This window comes from Seriola aureovittata, chromosome 16 (assembly GCF_021018895.1).
Source record: "Seriola aureovittata isolate HTS-2021-v1 ecotype China chromosome 16, ASM2101889v1, whole genome shotgun sequence".
Classification (NCBI taxonomy): domain Eukaryota; kingdom Metazoa; phylum Chordata; class Actinopteri; order Carangiformes; family Carangidae; genus Seriola; species Seriola aureovittata.
In genome coordinates this window covers 16,057,993-16,075,281 of record NC_079379.1, presented here as the reverse complement: position 1 = coordinate 16,075,281, position 17,289 = coordinate 16,057,993, and the positions used below count along the sequence as shown (strand labels likewise).

At 40.3% G+C, this 17,289-nt stretch overlaps 1 protein-coding gene across 2 annotated transcripts; it reads left to right on the top strand.

The window, feature by feature from the left end:
- Nucleotides 1-7,255: 7,255 nt before the first annotated feature.
- Nucleotides 7,256-9,654, top strand: si:rp71-45k5.2 (uncharacterized protein LOC560783 homolog). 2 transcript variants are annotated; one of them, XM_056399842.1, is made up of 4 exons: nucleotides 7,256-7,348; nucleotides 8,063-8,279; nucleotides 8,375-8,470; nucleotides 8,586-9,654. In XM_056399842.1, the coding sequence occupies exons 2-4, from the start codon at nucleotides 8,148-8,150 to the stop codon at nucleotides 9,222-9,224; spliced, it is 867 nt and encodes a 288-aa protein (XP_056255817.1). In that variant the 5' UTR covers nucleotides 7,256-7,348; nucleotides 8,063-8,147; the 3' UTR covers nucleotides 9,225-9,654. The 2 variants fall into 2 exon arrangements, with proteins under 2 accessions (XP_056255817.1, XP_056255818.1); XM_056399843.1 differs by lacking the exon at nucleotides 7,256-7,348 and having other exon boundaries at nucleotides 7,983-8,279.
- Nucleotides 9,655-17,289: the final 7,635 nt, after the last annotated feature.

The window sequence follows — 17,289 nt, the reverse complement described above, 5'->3', positions numbered from 1 at the left end:
GTGAAGCAAGCAGCCTTAAGGTGCGTGACTCGTTCAGCTGATGGAGGTTTTTTGAATACCTTATACAAAGCACTTGACAGATTCATCTAAAGGGCACGTTCGAACCTTTCCCATCCTGAAAAGGAGCTTTTACAATTATTCATCAATGTCAGTCAAACGTCAACCGAAGGACAAACACTATAATAGAAGCTATCCAGACTTTAGCTTACATTTAGCTGACACACTCCAAGTTAAGATGAGTGGAAAAGCAAGGAAAATCTAATATTCAGATTGTTAAAACCAAGAGCAACAGTTGGGAGCAAAATTCATGGTCACAGCTTCAAAAGCATTTCAGTACTTGTATAGGAGTTAAAAAGCAATTGTTGTTGATGTGTAGACTCTCAGCTTCTTTGGAAATGATCTGTTATTACAGGCCCTAAAGACAGCCCTTTAGGTTCAAGTGTGTATTCCATGTTAATGGGACCTTTTCAGAAGTGAATGAGGTCTGAATCCTCGGGTGGGGCTGTGTACATGATAATAGCTGCAGTCCAGTGGCTCACCTGGATGTTCAAAGGCTTTGTGACAATGATCTCTCTTTGTTTAGTTTGTATATTACACCCATATCTACAGGGTTAACTGATACACTGTGGGCCTAAAGGCTTCAAACCAGCAGGATTCAACAACTCGTGACAGCTTGAACTACAAGGACTGAGCTGAAACATTAGGACACACTCGACAAGGTTTTTCAAGCTGTGCGTGATCTTTTTGCTCCTCAGTCTGTGACTCATCTCAAATACCTGGCTCTTTGCAAATGCAGAGTTTCAGGGATCAGAAGGATTAAAATTCTGAGTTTGTATTTTGCATCAGTTAATTGATAGAAAATATTTATACATTAAAATGTTATTGTACTTAAGGTATATATCTGCATTTGCATTAGTAAGCTATTTAATGTTAAAATCTAACTTCCTTAAGAGTAGAGTCCAAATATCTTTTGTTATTGCATTTGTGACATGTTAATATGCAAACATATTAATCTTAAACTTAAACCTGTGCTGTTTGATTACACTCGCAGCATTTGAATATATTAGATATAATGTGCTTTACTATGCAAATATAATAATTCTGACAATTACATAACATCGGAACCAGAAAGAATACTTTTGACACATTGCTATTTCTCTCTTTTTCTTGTCAATCTAAGTCGTATTCGTACAGTGTGGAGGTGCAACTGGCACATATTCAGTTGTTTATATCAAATGATTCTCAAATGAAATCAGATATTTCACCCCATTGCAGGATCAAAAGGTTATTTGAACCTGATGTTTTCTAGCTGATGGACAGGCTGGCACCACTCATCCGTGAAGAAAGAAAATCTGTAGAGAGCAACATCAGAGTGTGTTTATCAACCCACTCATGTTTTGTCAAGGTGAGTATTTATTCCAGCACTTTTAATGTTTCAAATGAACATATGTATTATGTTATTAAAGGACCAAATGACTCCTGTCTGTAAAAACTCTTAACTCAGTTGTGTTGTGTTTTCAGATTCCAGTGAACGCAGATTCGCTGGACAGTAAGAGGAACTACTGGAAACTGGACTCCAGTCAGATCACAGCAAAGATGGTGCGTCGTCACTTCAAAGGAATCCTGCAGCTCTTCCCTGAGTTGGCCTCCAAAGTGCAAACAGAGAACAGGAGCAGACCATCAGAGCACTGCTCAGCTCTCCGCTCTCCTGAACCTGCAGCCTGCAAAGCTGTTCAGGTCAGATGTGAGGTGAAGTTCAGCAGTCCTTTCTCCATCGAATCCCTCCTGAAGAGAGACAGCCCCTCAGCTCGGCCCTCCGGAGCTTCTCCTCTGTCCAGTGTGCCGGTCAGAGCGGAGCAGCAGCCTCAGCCCGCACACACACGAGTCGTGACAAAGAGGAGTCTCAGGTGGGACTCTGAGGAGCCTCTTCTCCTTCAGGCTTCATCTGGAAGTTCCTCCATCTGCTCAACAGGGGGCAGCACACACCATGGACTCACTGCGAATGGAGCTGCTAAGCCCATCAAGAGGATGCATGTGAACACAGAGCCCTCACTCCCTGTCTACACCAGAGCTGCTCCTTATTTCACCAGCCCACACAGCAGTTACATCACTTACTCTTTACCAGCATTTACCCATGATGCTCTCCGTTTCTGGCTGTAATATTTCACACCTGACATGACAGCTTTCTGGAGCACTTTATGTTTTTATAATAATAATAATGATAATAATATAATAAAAAGTAAAAAATGATGTGCAAAATAATTTTGGTCAACACTGAGGTCACAAGCACTTGCACACCATTATCCAGGGTTCCAGGGTTAATGGAGGGAAATGTGTCCCTGGTTTATTTAAAGTTTTTTCAGTGCTTTTGGCCACATCTCCTTGATCTCTATGCTCAGTCTGTTACTTCCTGTTTAAACATTTGGTGGGTCGATCAGTGGATTCTATCACTGCTCCTCAGTGGCAGAAGAAATGCTCAGAATCTTTAATTAAGTAAAAGTAGTGATGCATTGAGCAGCTCCTTCAGCGAACAGGCTGCCGCACCCGCAGTGAGTGAAGCAGAGCTACAGCAGGTCTTTCTTTCCTGCTGCTCTCAGACTGTACAAATACTGCACTCAGTAGACCACACCCACCAAAAACTGACAAACTCGTGAGAGAATCAACATACACCACCTGTGCAATATTACTCCTCTGCTATTTTCTGCTAAATTTAAACAACTGATTGTACATATATTATTATCTATCATTCATCATTTTAATGTATTTTTATATAGAATTTTTTTTTTTTTTTGCTGTCCACTCTGCTACTGTAACATTGCAAATTTCCCCTACATCTTAGTGACACCCACTGTAAGAAATACACTATTACAAGTAAAAGTCTGATATTCAAAGTTTTACTCAAGTGCAAAAGTACTATCAGTAAAATGTATTAAAACATATCAAAACTAAAAATACTCATTATGCAGAATCTTCCCTTTCAGAGTTTTGTAATAGCTTATTACAGTAGTAAGCTACACTGATGAATTATTGGATAACTGCTCTCACATTAACATGTAAACAGCACACTGTAATGTTGTAGTTGGTTGAGGTGGAGCTAATTTCAGCTGTTTTATTAAATTGTGATGATCTCATATTCTATAAACTGATACATGTCTTTTAATTAAATTTTTAATCAGCAAAGTAACTGTATCAGTCAGATAAATGTGGAGTAAAGCGTACAGAGAAATACTCAAGTAAAATACAAATAGCAAGCTTTAAAATTGTACTTATGTATTGTACTTGTTCAAATGTACTGAATTACTTTCAGCCACTGCAGCTCCTGTGCAATTATGCTTGAAGTATTGATGCAAACATTCCTATTTAGTCTAAATCAATGTGAAACAGTTCATACCTGCAGGTTTTTCTTTCCAAACCACACAGCGCAGACTTAAGATGAGACGCCATTGTTTCATCATTCATGCAGTGTGATTGCATTACTGTGTATCAGTATAATGGTTTTCCTGTCTGGTCACTCCTGTAAATCTGACTGTAGTGAAGGTCAGATGAGGTGAGAATCACCGGAATGCTGCCAAAAGCTTTCTAGTTAAAAAACAAAACATCAATTAACAGCATTGTTCTTGGTGAATCACCCACATTCCAGCATCTCATTTGTTACAACCTTTGTCATTTTAACTCAGACCTGCAGGTTTACTGTGGAAAATGTGCATTTGTTCTAAAAAACTGAGAACAGTAAGCGCTAAATTAGGAGCATTTACTTTAATCAGTTCTGTGATTATGCTGACATGTTTGCTTCAGCTGCCTTCATGAGTACACAATATTAGGATAGAACTGAAAATGTTGTTTATGGCATTATCAGGGCTTATGATATTAATGCTCTAATGATCTTAGTGTTCTGTTGTTGTTTATTAATATTAGTGTTAGATAAACATCTGCTGGGCAACTTTGGTGTGATATTCACACTGCTAATGTTAATTTCTTTGTACCAGGTTAACATAAAGTCAAACAGGAAATAAAGAGACACTGGCATCATGCATGTTTGTATCAGGCGGGCATTGTTGTACATTTTATTTTACACTCTTACTGAAAACAACAACAATATTTTCTGTCAGTATTTTATTGGAAACATAAAGTGCTCCAGAAAGCTGTCATGTCAGGTGTGAAATATTACAGCCAGAAACGGAGAGCATCATGGGTAAATGCTGGTAAAGAGTAAGTGATGTAACTGCTGTGTGGGCTGGTGAAATAAGGAGCAGCTCTGGTGTAGACAGGGAGTGAGGGCTCTGTGTTCACATGCATCCTCTTGATGGGCTTAGCAGCTCCATTCGCAGTGAGTCCATGGTGTGTGCTGCCCCCTGTTGAGCAGATGGAGGAACTTCCAGATGAAGCCTGAAGGAGAAGAGGCTCCTCAGAGTCCCACCTGAGACTCCTCTTTGTCACGACTCGTGTGTGTGCGGGCTGAGGCTGCTGCTCCGCTCTGACCGGCACACTGGACAGAGGAGAAGCTCCGGAGGGCCGAGCTGAGGGGCTGTCTCTCTTCAGGAGGGATTCGATGGAGAAAGGACTGCTGAACTTCACCTCACATCTGACCTGAACAGCTTTGCAGGCTGCAGGTTCAGGAGAGTGGAGAGCCGAGCAGTGCTCTGATGGTCTGCTCCTGTTCTCTGTTTGCACTTTGGAGGCCAACTCAGGGAAGAGCTGCAGGATTCCTTTAAAGTGACGACGCACCATCTTCCCTGTGATCTGACTGGAGTCCAGTTTCCAGTAGTTCCTCTTACTGTCCAGTGAATCTGCGTTCACTGGAATCTGAAAACACAACACAACTGAGTTAAGAGTTTTACAGACAGGAGTCATTTGGTCCTTTAATAACATAATCCATATGTTCATTTGAAACATTAAAAGTGCTGGAATAAATACTCACCTTGACAAAACATGAGTGGGTTGATAAACACACTCTGATGTTGTTCTCTACAGATTTTCTTTCTTCACAGATGAGTGGTGCCAGCCTGTCCATCAGCTAGAAAACATCAGGTTCAAATTCAGGGTTGAAGATGACAAATTGCTTCAGTTTTCTTAAGCAAAGTCATTGAAAATGTTTTGGCTGTTCCTTACCTGAGTAAAAGTGAGCATCTTGCCTGGAGCGTGTTGGAGGACGACAGCGATCTTGGCCAGGTATGTGGCGCTCTTCCTGAACAGACCTCGCTGATGCAGCTGAGCTCCAAACTTCTCAGTCCTGTTCTGCATCTTGTTGGTTGGAGAGTCAAGTCGCACACAGACTTGAGTTGTCACAACTTCACTGAGTGCAGATGTGGCCCTGAAGTTTTCAGCCCTGGATATAAGTGGTGTTGGGACAATGGGACATTAGAGGGTGTGCACTGCAGGTTAATGAGGAGCTTTTCATGAGCAGATGAGCCGTTACTGCTGGAGGCGGAGCCAGTGATCACAGTAATAATCCATTTCCAAAAGTTCATCAGCATTTCTATTTGGATGCTCTGAGATGTTTATGCATCTTTGTTCACAATAGAGGAGACATTTCTCCATTTACTCCATAAATATTAAATAATAAGAGATCAAAAGTTGTTGTATATGATCTGTTTTTTCTTTTTATAATAGAAACATTGGCTCCTTTTCTTTTATCACGTATAAATCAAAACATCCCTGAATGAAACTAACGGACTGACTGTGTGTCAATTTTTGTTATCTTTCCTAATGTTATATTGACATTTTGATTCAAACTAAAACCCAGAATCCCCTGAAATCTGGATATGAGCTGATTTTCTTTTCCTATATGGAGATCAAATTACTGTATAATCTGTGTTTAAATGATTTTATTTGTCTCTATGAGTTTGCTGCTCAAGGCACTCAGTACAATTTAGTTTTGAGGCTTTGTTTAACTAATTAACATTTACTTTTTTTATTATTTATTTTACACAATAATGATTAAAAACTGCCGAAATATAAAGAAAATAAGCAAACCTCCACGTAAAACGATCATTCTATGTACAAAGTCTCAGGTCTGAATGGACACATCAATATTTTTCAACATTACAGTCAGAGATTGTCTTGCAGCCCTTTACTGATAATCAGACATGTGCAGCATCAGGTTCTGACTGTGAATTGATGATCCAAGAATTGAAGATGTTGACTCTTTCTCAGATATCGGCTCCTCACGGTCTAATGCAGCTCCTGTTTACATACAGTTGTGAATGTATCAAGCAGAATGATGCCTTTCTGTAATTTCTTGTACAGATGGTGATTTAAAGGGGGAATAATGAATATTTGGTAGATCAAACTAGTGTTTAATTCACAAACAAGCGAATCTCTCTCAGACAAAGGCTGCAGTGAACGAGGTGACAAACACTGGAATGTGACAGCTACAACAAACACAATGTTTTTGAATGGAGAAGTCTTTAGTCACATTGCAGTGATTCTCACCTCATCTGAGCTTCACTTAGATTACACTCAGTGGACCGAGCAGACAGCTGGAGCATCTCACTAACACATGTAGAAGTGTTTTAAATTACCTTGCTTTATTTTTCAGTTCAGTGTTTAATACAATTTTTATTTCTATGCGAATCAATGTCCTGAAAAGGCAGTTTTTTCACTCTAACATCACCAAATGATTGAAATGTAATATATTTTTCTATTGCCTACTGATCTTGTGTTAGATAAGAACTTCAGAACTTCTGAGTCTTTGTACCTCTTTTTATTTTATCTGCATTTTATTGAATTTATTGCTCTTGAAATAAATAGTTACTGAAAGCTAAAGTAGTGTATCTTCATTATTAAATGAATAATCAGTATCAAACTGAGACATTTGTTTTTCTGTGGGAGAAACTATTTTATCCCAACAGAGCCAGTTGTTTCACTTCAGTTCTGACACATGGTGATTTCTGATCCTGAGATACTGGCTCATTTTCTTTGATCACCTAGAAATCAAAAGCTCCCTGAATACAGTCCTAACAGACTGAGTGCGTGTCACTTTCTCTTATCATTCCCAATGTAATATTGACATTTTTATTCTAACTAATGGCCAGACATCTCCACAACTTTCCTGAGTAAAACCTGGAATCTCCTGAAATCTGGACTGGCCTTTTCCAGGTTAAAAACATAACTGAACCTGGTTCTTTGAACAGACCCCAGAGCAGCTGAGGAGCACACCTTCAATCAAAGTCAAGTGAAATCAGCTGGTGTGGTGTTTGGTCAAAATGGAACCTGCATCCATTCATCTGAGTCGGTGACTGAAGTTGTTCTTGCACGCAGTATTCAGTGCAGGTAATGTGTTCATGCATCTGAATGAGGATCAGTGATGCAAATGGCCTTCATCATTGTGTGGGATAACAGAACATAGGTATGACTTTAATGGCGTGATGAACGATGTGCAAACTGTTGGAATGTGATTAGATTGCTCACTGGAATGTCATTGTCTCTTAACTGAAGTGTGTATTGTTGCAGCTTCAGAGGAGGGAAAACAAAACAACATCTATACTGTCTCTTACAGCAACCTAAGAATTAAGGCTGACTACAAAGTTTTTATAATAATTATTTTCCTCACTAGCCTATCACACACTGAATTGGGATCAATACACACCTGCAGATTGTTGAGAATTAGTGTTGGCGTCATGAGTCATTTTCCTCTAATATTTGAGTAACGGCACAATATCTGTGTGTTTTCCCTCTGTGTCACTGTTGATGAGGCTGAAAACCAAACCAGGCTGAATTCCCTTAGAATCATAGCTGTTATAGAAATCCAGTCTGATTTGGCTGATTTGAATGACATTTGATTTAATCGTAAGGTCTCTATTTAAATGTTTCTAATGTTTATATGCAAGTAGTGGTGGAACTCTGTTTCTTTATTTGAAGCTGAGATCAAAGTATGAGTTAAGAGGCAGATCAGACTTCACTGCACATTCAGATATGCTGATGAACTTTTGGAAATGGATTATTACTGTGATCACTGGCTCCGCCTCCAGCAGTAACGGCTCATCTGCTCATGAAAAGCTCCTCATTAACCTGCAGTGCACACCCTCTAATGTCCCATTGTCCCAACACCACTTATATCCAGGGCTGAAAACTTCAGGGCCACATCTGCACTCAGTGAAGTTGTGACAACTCAAGTCTGTGTGCGACTTGACTCTCCAACCAACAAGATGCAGAACAGGACTGAGAAGTTTGGAGCTCAGCTGCATCAGCGAGGTCTGTTCAGGAAGAGCGCCACATACCTGGCCAAGATCGCTGTCGTCCTCCAACACGCTCCAGGCAAGATGCTCACTTTTACTCAGGTAAGGAACAGCCAAAACATTTTCAATGACTTTGCTTAAGAAAACTGAAGCAATTTGTCGTCTTCAACCCTGAATTTGAACCTGATGTTTTCTAGCTGATGGACAGGCTGGCACCACTCATCTGTGAAGAAAGAAAATCTGTAGAGAACAACATCAGAGTGTGTTTATCAACCCACTCATGTTTTGTCAAGGTGAGTATTTATTCCAGCACTTTTAATGTTTCAAATGAACATATGGATTATGTTATTAAAGGACCAAATGACTCCTGTCTGTAAAACTCTTAACTCAGTTGTGTTGTGTTTTCAGATTCCAGTGAACACAGATTCGCTGGACAGTAAGAGGAACTACTGGAAACTGGACTCCAGTCAGATCACAGCAAAGATGGTGCGTCGTCACTTTAAAGGAATCCTGCAGCTCTTCCCTGAGTTGGCCTCCAAAGTGCAAACAGAGAACAGGAGCAGACCATCAGAGCACTGCTCAGCTCTCCGCTCTCCTGAACCTGCAGCCTGCAAAGCTGTTCAGGTCAGATGTGAGGTGAAGTTCAGCAGTCCTTTCTCCATCGAATCCCTCCTGAAGAGAGACAGCCCCTCAGCTCGGCCCTCCGGAGCTTCTCCTCTGTCCAGTGTGCCGGTCAGAGCGGAGCAGCAGCCTCAGCCCGCACACACACGAGTCGTGACAAAGAGGAGTCTCAGGTGGGACTCTGAGGAGCCTCTTCTCCTTCAGGCTTCATCTGGAAGTTCCTCCATCTGCTCAACAGGGGGCAGCACACACCATGGACTCACTGCGAATGGAGCTGCTAAGCCCATCAAGAGGATGCATGTGAACACAGAGCCCTCACTCCCTGTCTACACCAGAGCTGCTCCTTATTTCACCAGCCCACACAGCAGTTACATCACTTACTCTTTACCAGCATTTACCCATGATGCTCTCCGGTTTCGTTTGTGAAAATGTTTTTCCTTCCTTCCAAATTGCACTTTTTAATGTTTTTTTTAAGTGGAAGATACACTTTAGTGTGATTTTTCTTTTGGATCAGACACATTTTCAAATCACACAAGGCCCATATGTGGTCTCATGTGTGTCTTATGTGTGTCTCATTGTGTCTTAAGTCTTTCATTTATTTGTGGCTTTATTTTGATGGCTATGAGTAGACGAAGATCTCCCAAAGATCTAGTTGAAGTAGGCTCAGATTAAAGACTTGAAAAGAAATGTATTGTTCAACAGTGTAGTGGTGTGCATATTTTTTAATGGTTTCTTTTGTGTTTGAGGTTAGCATGATATGACCACAAGGGAGCAGGATAGTATTTCAAAGTAATGCTTGAAATGGGGTGATTTTCAACTTAAAAATGATTAAAGGTGTTTTTTCTACATCCTGGTACTTAAGCAGAGATTTAAAAATTTTGTTCATCATGACCGTTGACAGTTTTACTCGATCTACTACTTCGACTCGATCGATTACTTGATCTTGGGGGTGATATATACTCAAATCTCCCCTGAACATGTAGGTCATACCATTTTGGTTGTAAAGAGACTGAAACTGACCGTTGAAGGCTACAAACCCATTTGAACCTTACACCTTGTTCCCTGTGGCTGCAGTCACCCTATTTAGAGGCTGACATAATACTGAGGTGACTGACCAGAGTGGCGAGGTTGAGCTGAGCAAATATGTAGCAGATGAAATCTGTTTGCTTTTCTATTTGGAGCACATCTGAGGCACTCAGTACATTGTCTGGTCTGAACCATAACCTACTTAGTCCATTTGAACATTGACAGTTGGTGGTCACTATATTGATTTAGAGGTAGTAGTATCATAGAATTATCTGGAAATTTTGGAGGGTAAGCAAAGGGTTCCTGCTGTCAACAAGAAAAGCACAGAGTCAAATGTCCTCTAATTAAATGTGTAGGCTGGTGGATCGAGTTAAGTAATGCACAGTGTAATACAATGCATCATGGAGCCTCAAATGCTTGTGGACTACGGAGGGTGGAGTCACATTAATGTCCCATTCAGTCATATGGGATTTAGTGAGAGGACAAAGGCCAAGAGTCAGGGATTATGAAATAAAACATACAGCACTGTGAAAAATAGTCTTCTGACACACTTTCACACAATGCGAACACTAAGACCGCACAATGTTCATGTATTAGAGAATGAGCTGGGCGGTCAACCATGACCATACTCTGCAGTTAGGTCACTGAGCATTCATGACAACAGACAGGACAGGTGGTAATTTACACGTTCATTAAGTTAACACAAGACATGTGAAACTCATAAACAGGCTCGGTAGCAAGAAAGACTGAATAGTTTGCAAGTATCAGGGATTACCTGAAGTACGTACAGCCAAGAGCGCAGTAAAACACCTTTAACATCTGGTCTCACTCAGGAATTCACATCATTAACATGTTTTAAAGATGATACAGTGCAGGGCCGGCCCGAGCCTTTACATGGCCTCAGGCAGAATTTGATTTGGAGGCCCTTCGCCACCTTTTGCACACCTACTGTAAATCTAAGACACCCATTATCAATTTTATTAGCTGCAGCTGTGTTGTTTGGACAGAGGCAGCAGGAACTGATTAAACTTATAGCTCATTAACATAATAATGCATTTTTGTATAACTAACATTGACATAATATAGCACAGAAAAAAAAATGTAAGTTCTCTTGTGGGACATTTCAAGTGCTTAATGAGGCACTATGTTTGCTTATGCCTAGGGCCAGCTCTGATACTGTTCTTGCATACTAGTGCTAACTCTTCACCATCTTAAATCTCCAATTGTTGGTAAATGTACTTACAGCCCACAGTATATTATCTGAAAAATGTATAGATTTGGTTTTATTTCCATCACTAGGCGGCACTCATGAGTTATGAAGCAAATAACTTTAATAGTGACCTGACCTGAGGTCAAGTTTAGATGTCAGTTCTTATTCATTTTACCCCACTACTTGACTACTTGCCCTTATGAAGGCCAGGAATTTTTCGGCGATAGCATCTGAGCATGTGAGTCTTGTAGTCCAAAGCACTCTGAGGGAGGTCTGTCATGAGACCAGAACTCAGCTGGGCAGGGAGCAAGGAAGAGGAGTTGGGTGAGATCAGCACTTGGCATCGTATGCCCACGACATACTTCCACCCTGTTGGATTACTGGTGGACGACCTAGATTGGGACACAGCCCTCCTGCCCTCCATCTTTTTTTTTCTTCTTCCCTCCCTCCGCTGACTGGTCAACAGAGATTACACTCAGAGCGCAGAGCCTGGCAGTCTGACAAATGGCTCAGCATGTGACTGACAGAGTGACACACTGAGGGACGGGAGACAAAAAAAAAGAAAAAAACTCTTTCTTTCTACTCTTCACTGTTTTTCATTTTCTTCTCTGATTCATTCCTTATTTTGTGTCGTTTACAGATTTATTTTCATCTTCCAGAACAGAACAGGGTTTGTTTAGTTAGTTAGGCCTTTTTCAGGATAGAATTGGCCTCAGCTGGGTGCACAAAAAGTTTTGTTTTAAATGTATACATCCCCCAGATTTTACAGTGAGAGACAACTTTTCATATGAGTGATGATAAAATGATACCAGGAGATTTAGCTGACAAGATTTCCCCTAATTGCAGAGTCAGAGGAAACTGGAGCTCACTGGATTAACTTCAGTTGCTGGTTTGTATTAACTGATTGAGTGAACTGGTTCAAGCATTAATCCCCCTGAATGCTTCATTGTACAAAGGATCCTCACTGTACTATTTGCTGTACGGGCCAGTATATTGCCCTGGATGTCACAGATTACCCTGTGCAAATGTATCTCTGTTTTGTATATTTTTCCTTCCATTAGCTATGCAGCTTATCCTCTGATGGTCGCAGGCTGGGCTGGAGCCAATCGTAAAGCTGACACTGGGTACGAGGCGGGGTACACCCTGGACAGGTCGCCAGTCTATCACAGGGCTTCTGATGTTCTGTCTTTGCCACTGAACAAAAACATGCCTCTCCTTTCCTTTCAAGTAAGAATGAATCAAATTGTGCTCTAGATCAATTTCACAAGTTCTGATCCTTTCTATTTTGGTGATTAGTTACAGAAATAAAGTTATTGTTACATAAGAGTTTGCCTGATTGCCTTTCAGCATGACCTATTGTATGTGTATGTGTGTGTGTGTGTGTGTGTGTGTGTGTGTGTGTGAGTGTGTGTGTGTGTGTGTGTGTGTGTGTGTGTGTGTGTGTGTGTGTGTGTGTGCGCGTGTGCGTGCGTGCGTGCGTGCGCGTATATGTGTTTCAGGCTAATCTCCAGACAGTTGTTCTGCAACTTGTTTACATGTTGGCCAGGAGACACCATGGGAGCCTGCTGCACTGAGGACAAAAGCACTAATTTTAGCTCTCAAACTTCCATTTCCTTTCATTGGACAGTGAAGTCTGTGGAGTAATGAAAAAGTGTCTTACTGTCATTTAATGTCTCACACTTTCTTCGTACTTTAATAGCAAATCCTAGTTAAAATAATGCGACAATTTACCAATTTGCCAATTTTACTTTCTGTAAAATGAGAGAGGGATTATACACCTTAGTATGTTACAGTAACACCCAGCTGTTTGAGAAGTATTCACATTCAAGTAGCAATACATAACATAAAGATACTCAATTTCAAGTTAAAAGTTCTGCAGTTAAAATAAAATTAATTAAAAAGTCTAAAAAATCAGTAAAATGTGCCTGAAGAATGAAAAGTGAAACGAACTCATTGTGCAGTAAAGACCCATTGTTAATATGTTAATATTTATTATGTGAAGTACTTGTTATTTCCTTGTAAACAGTAGGCCTACTTCTGTAGTGGGTCATGGTGAGACCACTTTAACCACTTTACATAGCTTACTGTTTGGTGGTTTAACTTGTGACAGTGCACCATATCTTATAACCTTATTATATGTTTTGTGTGTAAAGTCTTTACTACAGGTGTGTTGTGTTGGACAGATTCTAAACTCTAATCTTGAAATCGAGCACACCCATTCATCGAACTCCCTGTGCTCACGCTACTCTACTGAGTAAGCGGAGGCGTCCTGAAGGTGTGGCTCTCGGACGTAAGAGGATAAACAAGCACCACGCTGACTTCCGTTCACAAGTTCACAACAAACAACAATCGGGGCAGTCACGTCGCGCTCGTCTTCCTCGTCGCGGTCCCGCCCTGCACCTCCCACAGCGGCTGCTGTCATCCTGAAACCACTGTATCATCATCACAGCCTGTTCATTCAACCCGGGGCTGTGCTGCCTTCAGGTGCTCCACAGAAAAACAATCACGACACATCACATATTCTTCTATTCTTTTGATGACGACCCTGATTTTCTCGTTTTATTTTGAAAGTTACTTAATAGACTTAACTTCTGTAGATAAAAAAAATAATTTTATGATGCATACATGTGCTTACCAAACAGGATGCATCGTCATAATTACAATGTGCAAAAGCATATACATTTAAATTAGCTTCACCTCAACAAACTACAACAGAAAAATACAATTCACATATTAATGCCTGTGTAGGCTACTGATGATATAATATATAATAGTTTAACACTCCTATCTGCCATTCTTCTATGTTGAGTATTTTTACATTTGATACTTTAAGTGCATTTTCTTTTATTGTGCTTTTTTAATTCAGGACTTTTACATGGATTGGTGTATTTCAACAATAGAATTCTTCCACCACTGTACTTTTCCTACCTGATTACATTTTTATGTCTAATCACAGAAGCAATATTTACAACAGCCCCTGAAGGCACCATTCTACTTTGAAAGTCCTCTGAAAAGATTCAGGTGAGTTGACCTAAAAGTGTTTCAAGTTCACCTGCAGTTATTTTCTATCTACGTGAAGAGGTTGTGCAATCAAGTAGAACATAGTCATTGATTATCTAATCACACTATATAGGATATTTAGCCTTTATCTGTGTCTTTATGCAACACTATGCTGGGGACATCTCGGTAGAAAAACTTCGATGGCCCTTTTAGATATGCTAATGCACATTTTCAACGCATTTTCAATACTTATTAAGGTACTAATTTACTTTAAAGTACTATTTTTTTTTAAATGTAACTTAGGCTACGAGATCTGCGAAATGTTTTGTGTGGTGTGCAGTGCAGTGTAGGAATGACCTTTGATTTACAACAGTGACATTGTGGAATTATATTACCTGCTTCTGAAGAGTGTGTTGTTTTTTTAATCCTCACTATAAGGTTAATAAAAAATCATTAATAGCTGAGCTATCTAGGCCACCAAGTAATTCTTCACTAACTTAACAACAACACAGATAGTGAAGTGTGCAACACAACATCACACTGCTCCAACTTTGTATCCAACTTTTACCAAAACAAACTGTCAATCATTGATTTGAAAATAAGTCACAGTATTCATTCCTTTGAGCTGTGCAGACAGTTAGTCAGCTGTAAATTTTCCCTGGTTGTGAATGAATATGTAACTTTGAGGACACGAGGCCAGTCAAAACATCCTTCAACCTCCTTCCAAGGGCCCATCTGTTCTCTCTATCACTCCTCGGATATTTTTTTAAGCAGCAGTTTGACATTTTGGGAAATAACAGAATTTGCTTTAATGCAGAGAGATGTGAACAGATGAGAGATAGACGAGAACATCAACACCACTCTCATATCTGCGCATTACATACATGGCCACAGCCAGCGGCTGGCTAGCTTAGCATAAAGAGTGGAAACAGGGGCCAGCATTTCTGTCATCAATGGCATGACGGCTTCAAAGTTCACCTGAGGTCCTCGGCAGTACTACCTACTGCAAACCCTGTGTACCCGAGGCTCTAATATTGTTTTTGATACAGTAATAGTAGCCGAATATTTTGTGAGTTCTGCTTACCCCCTGTTTAACATAGACATCCCCACTGTGTGTGTCACCCCTTGCCCACCTTCTCCTTGCCATTCTTATTTCTACTAATGCCCCCTCTACTCTCATCTACTATATACAACCCCCCCCCCACACACACACACACACAGTCCCAACCTAGTAATCCAAACAGATGTGTCCACTGTTTATACATAAATCTTTCTGTTCTGCACCAAATCAACAAAGGAGGACTAATAAAAACAGAGTGACACTGCAGGGGCTGTTATCACAGTCTTCCCGCTGTACGTCATAGGACATAGGATTCGATTTTTTATTTTGCTATCAGCTTCTGATAATTCCAATAAACTTGATAGGAATTGAATCAAACCGTGGAATGAACGTCCGCTGAATCTTCCGCTGAGATCACACCTCTGCAGTTAATTTTAATCTAACAGGGTGCAGTCTCACCCACCAGCTAACGTCCTGTCATTCTGACCTCACATATTATTTTCCGAAGGAATCAAAACATAGGTGCAGTTTCCACTTTGGTAAACGGTCCAACTTTATCTGCAGAGGCTGGCCTGCTGCTGCTGGAATGTGTTGCGCCTGCCAGGCCTAAATTCAGAAAAAATAACTTTTCAACGTTGGATTTCCACATGCATACAAGAGTAACGAATATGGAGAGGAAGAAATGTAGCAGCCTGAAATTTGTTGCAAATGTAGCTCTGCATATTAGACTCTTATTTTCAGCTTCTGTGTAGCAAAGTGATTCCTGGTGTGCCTCAAACCTCAGCTTGTACATCAGCGACGAAACACATGGCAAAAAACCCGCTGTGAGTGCTGCCACAGCTTTGTTCAGCTGTGTCATCAGTACCCACTGTGCTTTGGCATGTTTACTGTGTCTAAGCCTGGTGCTGGTGGTAAAGATATTAGCGCTATGATTGAGAGCTCGATGAACAGTGACTGCAGCTCTGAGAGGATTAGGTGAGCTCAAGACCTCTCACTGTTTGTTTATCTTGTTTTCTTATGCAACGCAGAACTCGCTCAGTCAGATGCATGCTAGTCTTTCACACAACCACGGCCACCTTTTGTATTCAGCAGCTGGATTTCCTACTGAAAACTGACTAAATTTCGTATTGGCATTAAAGGTTCCATTTTACCCGTGAGAGAGGAGATGTAAAACTATACTGAGTTGATTTCTCGTTCTTAAATTCATAAATATATCTTCTTATGGATTTCAAAACTTCAATTATCATGGAGCAAAAGTGTAAAATATGGGACCTTTAAGGGACAACTATGCATATAAGATTGTCACTTGACTGAAATCTACGTAATAGTTTGTGCTTAATCAGTTAGACAGTGTGAATACATGCATGAACATGAACATTTCATTCAACAATTTGTAACTGGTTTTGTGCCTTCTCAGAAAAGGCAGGAGGTTGTTCATGCCTTTTTAAGATATGGTCTTTAATAATTACACAGACTTGTTTGTCTCACTCCTTTGAGAATGAGTCAGCTGACTGTCAGTGTGGCTGTGGCTTTCAGTGGATATGTGACTCTAAACTGCTTTCATTAAAAGCAGCAAGTCGGAAAACAATTTGTTCATCATTATCTGCAGTTTTTTTTTTTCTGCAATTTTGATCACACTGACATCTGCACTAAGATTAATTCGACAGTGAAAACCTCAGGAGTGTGTTTACATTATGTAGGTGTCCAGTAAGTTTAACCTTTGCCCTCAAGAGTTCATAAATCAAACAAACAATGTTATTATGTTATTAAGGCTTTGCTGCTTAATGACAACTGTCATATACGAGTAACATTTACCCAGCCTGGTTAGTCACTCAGTAACAGCCTTATCAACATCAAGAGAAAAGAGGACAGTCTTATCACAGCAGTAACTGCATCTTAGTGAGATAATCAGTATTGAATACATATCAGGCTAAGGAAAACTTCATGTCAGGACAACGGTGGTAAACCCACTTTACAGCCAAATAAAAAGCCACAAGGTTTATATGTCTGTTGACCTATAACAAGCTGCAAAAATAAAACCCCGAAATACATTCATAAAACACCTGGGTGCCTGCTAGTAAAAATCTCTTTCTAGGATAGAAAACTATGAAATACTCCAGCTTTACTCTAACCCTAAAGAAATGATACTATAATTAATATCAGTGATGGGAACAAGAAAAATTGTGTTAAGCTAA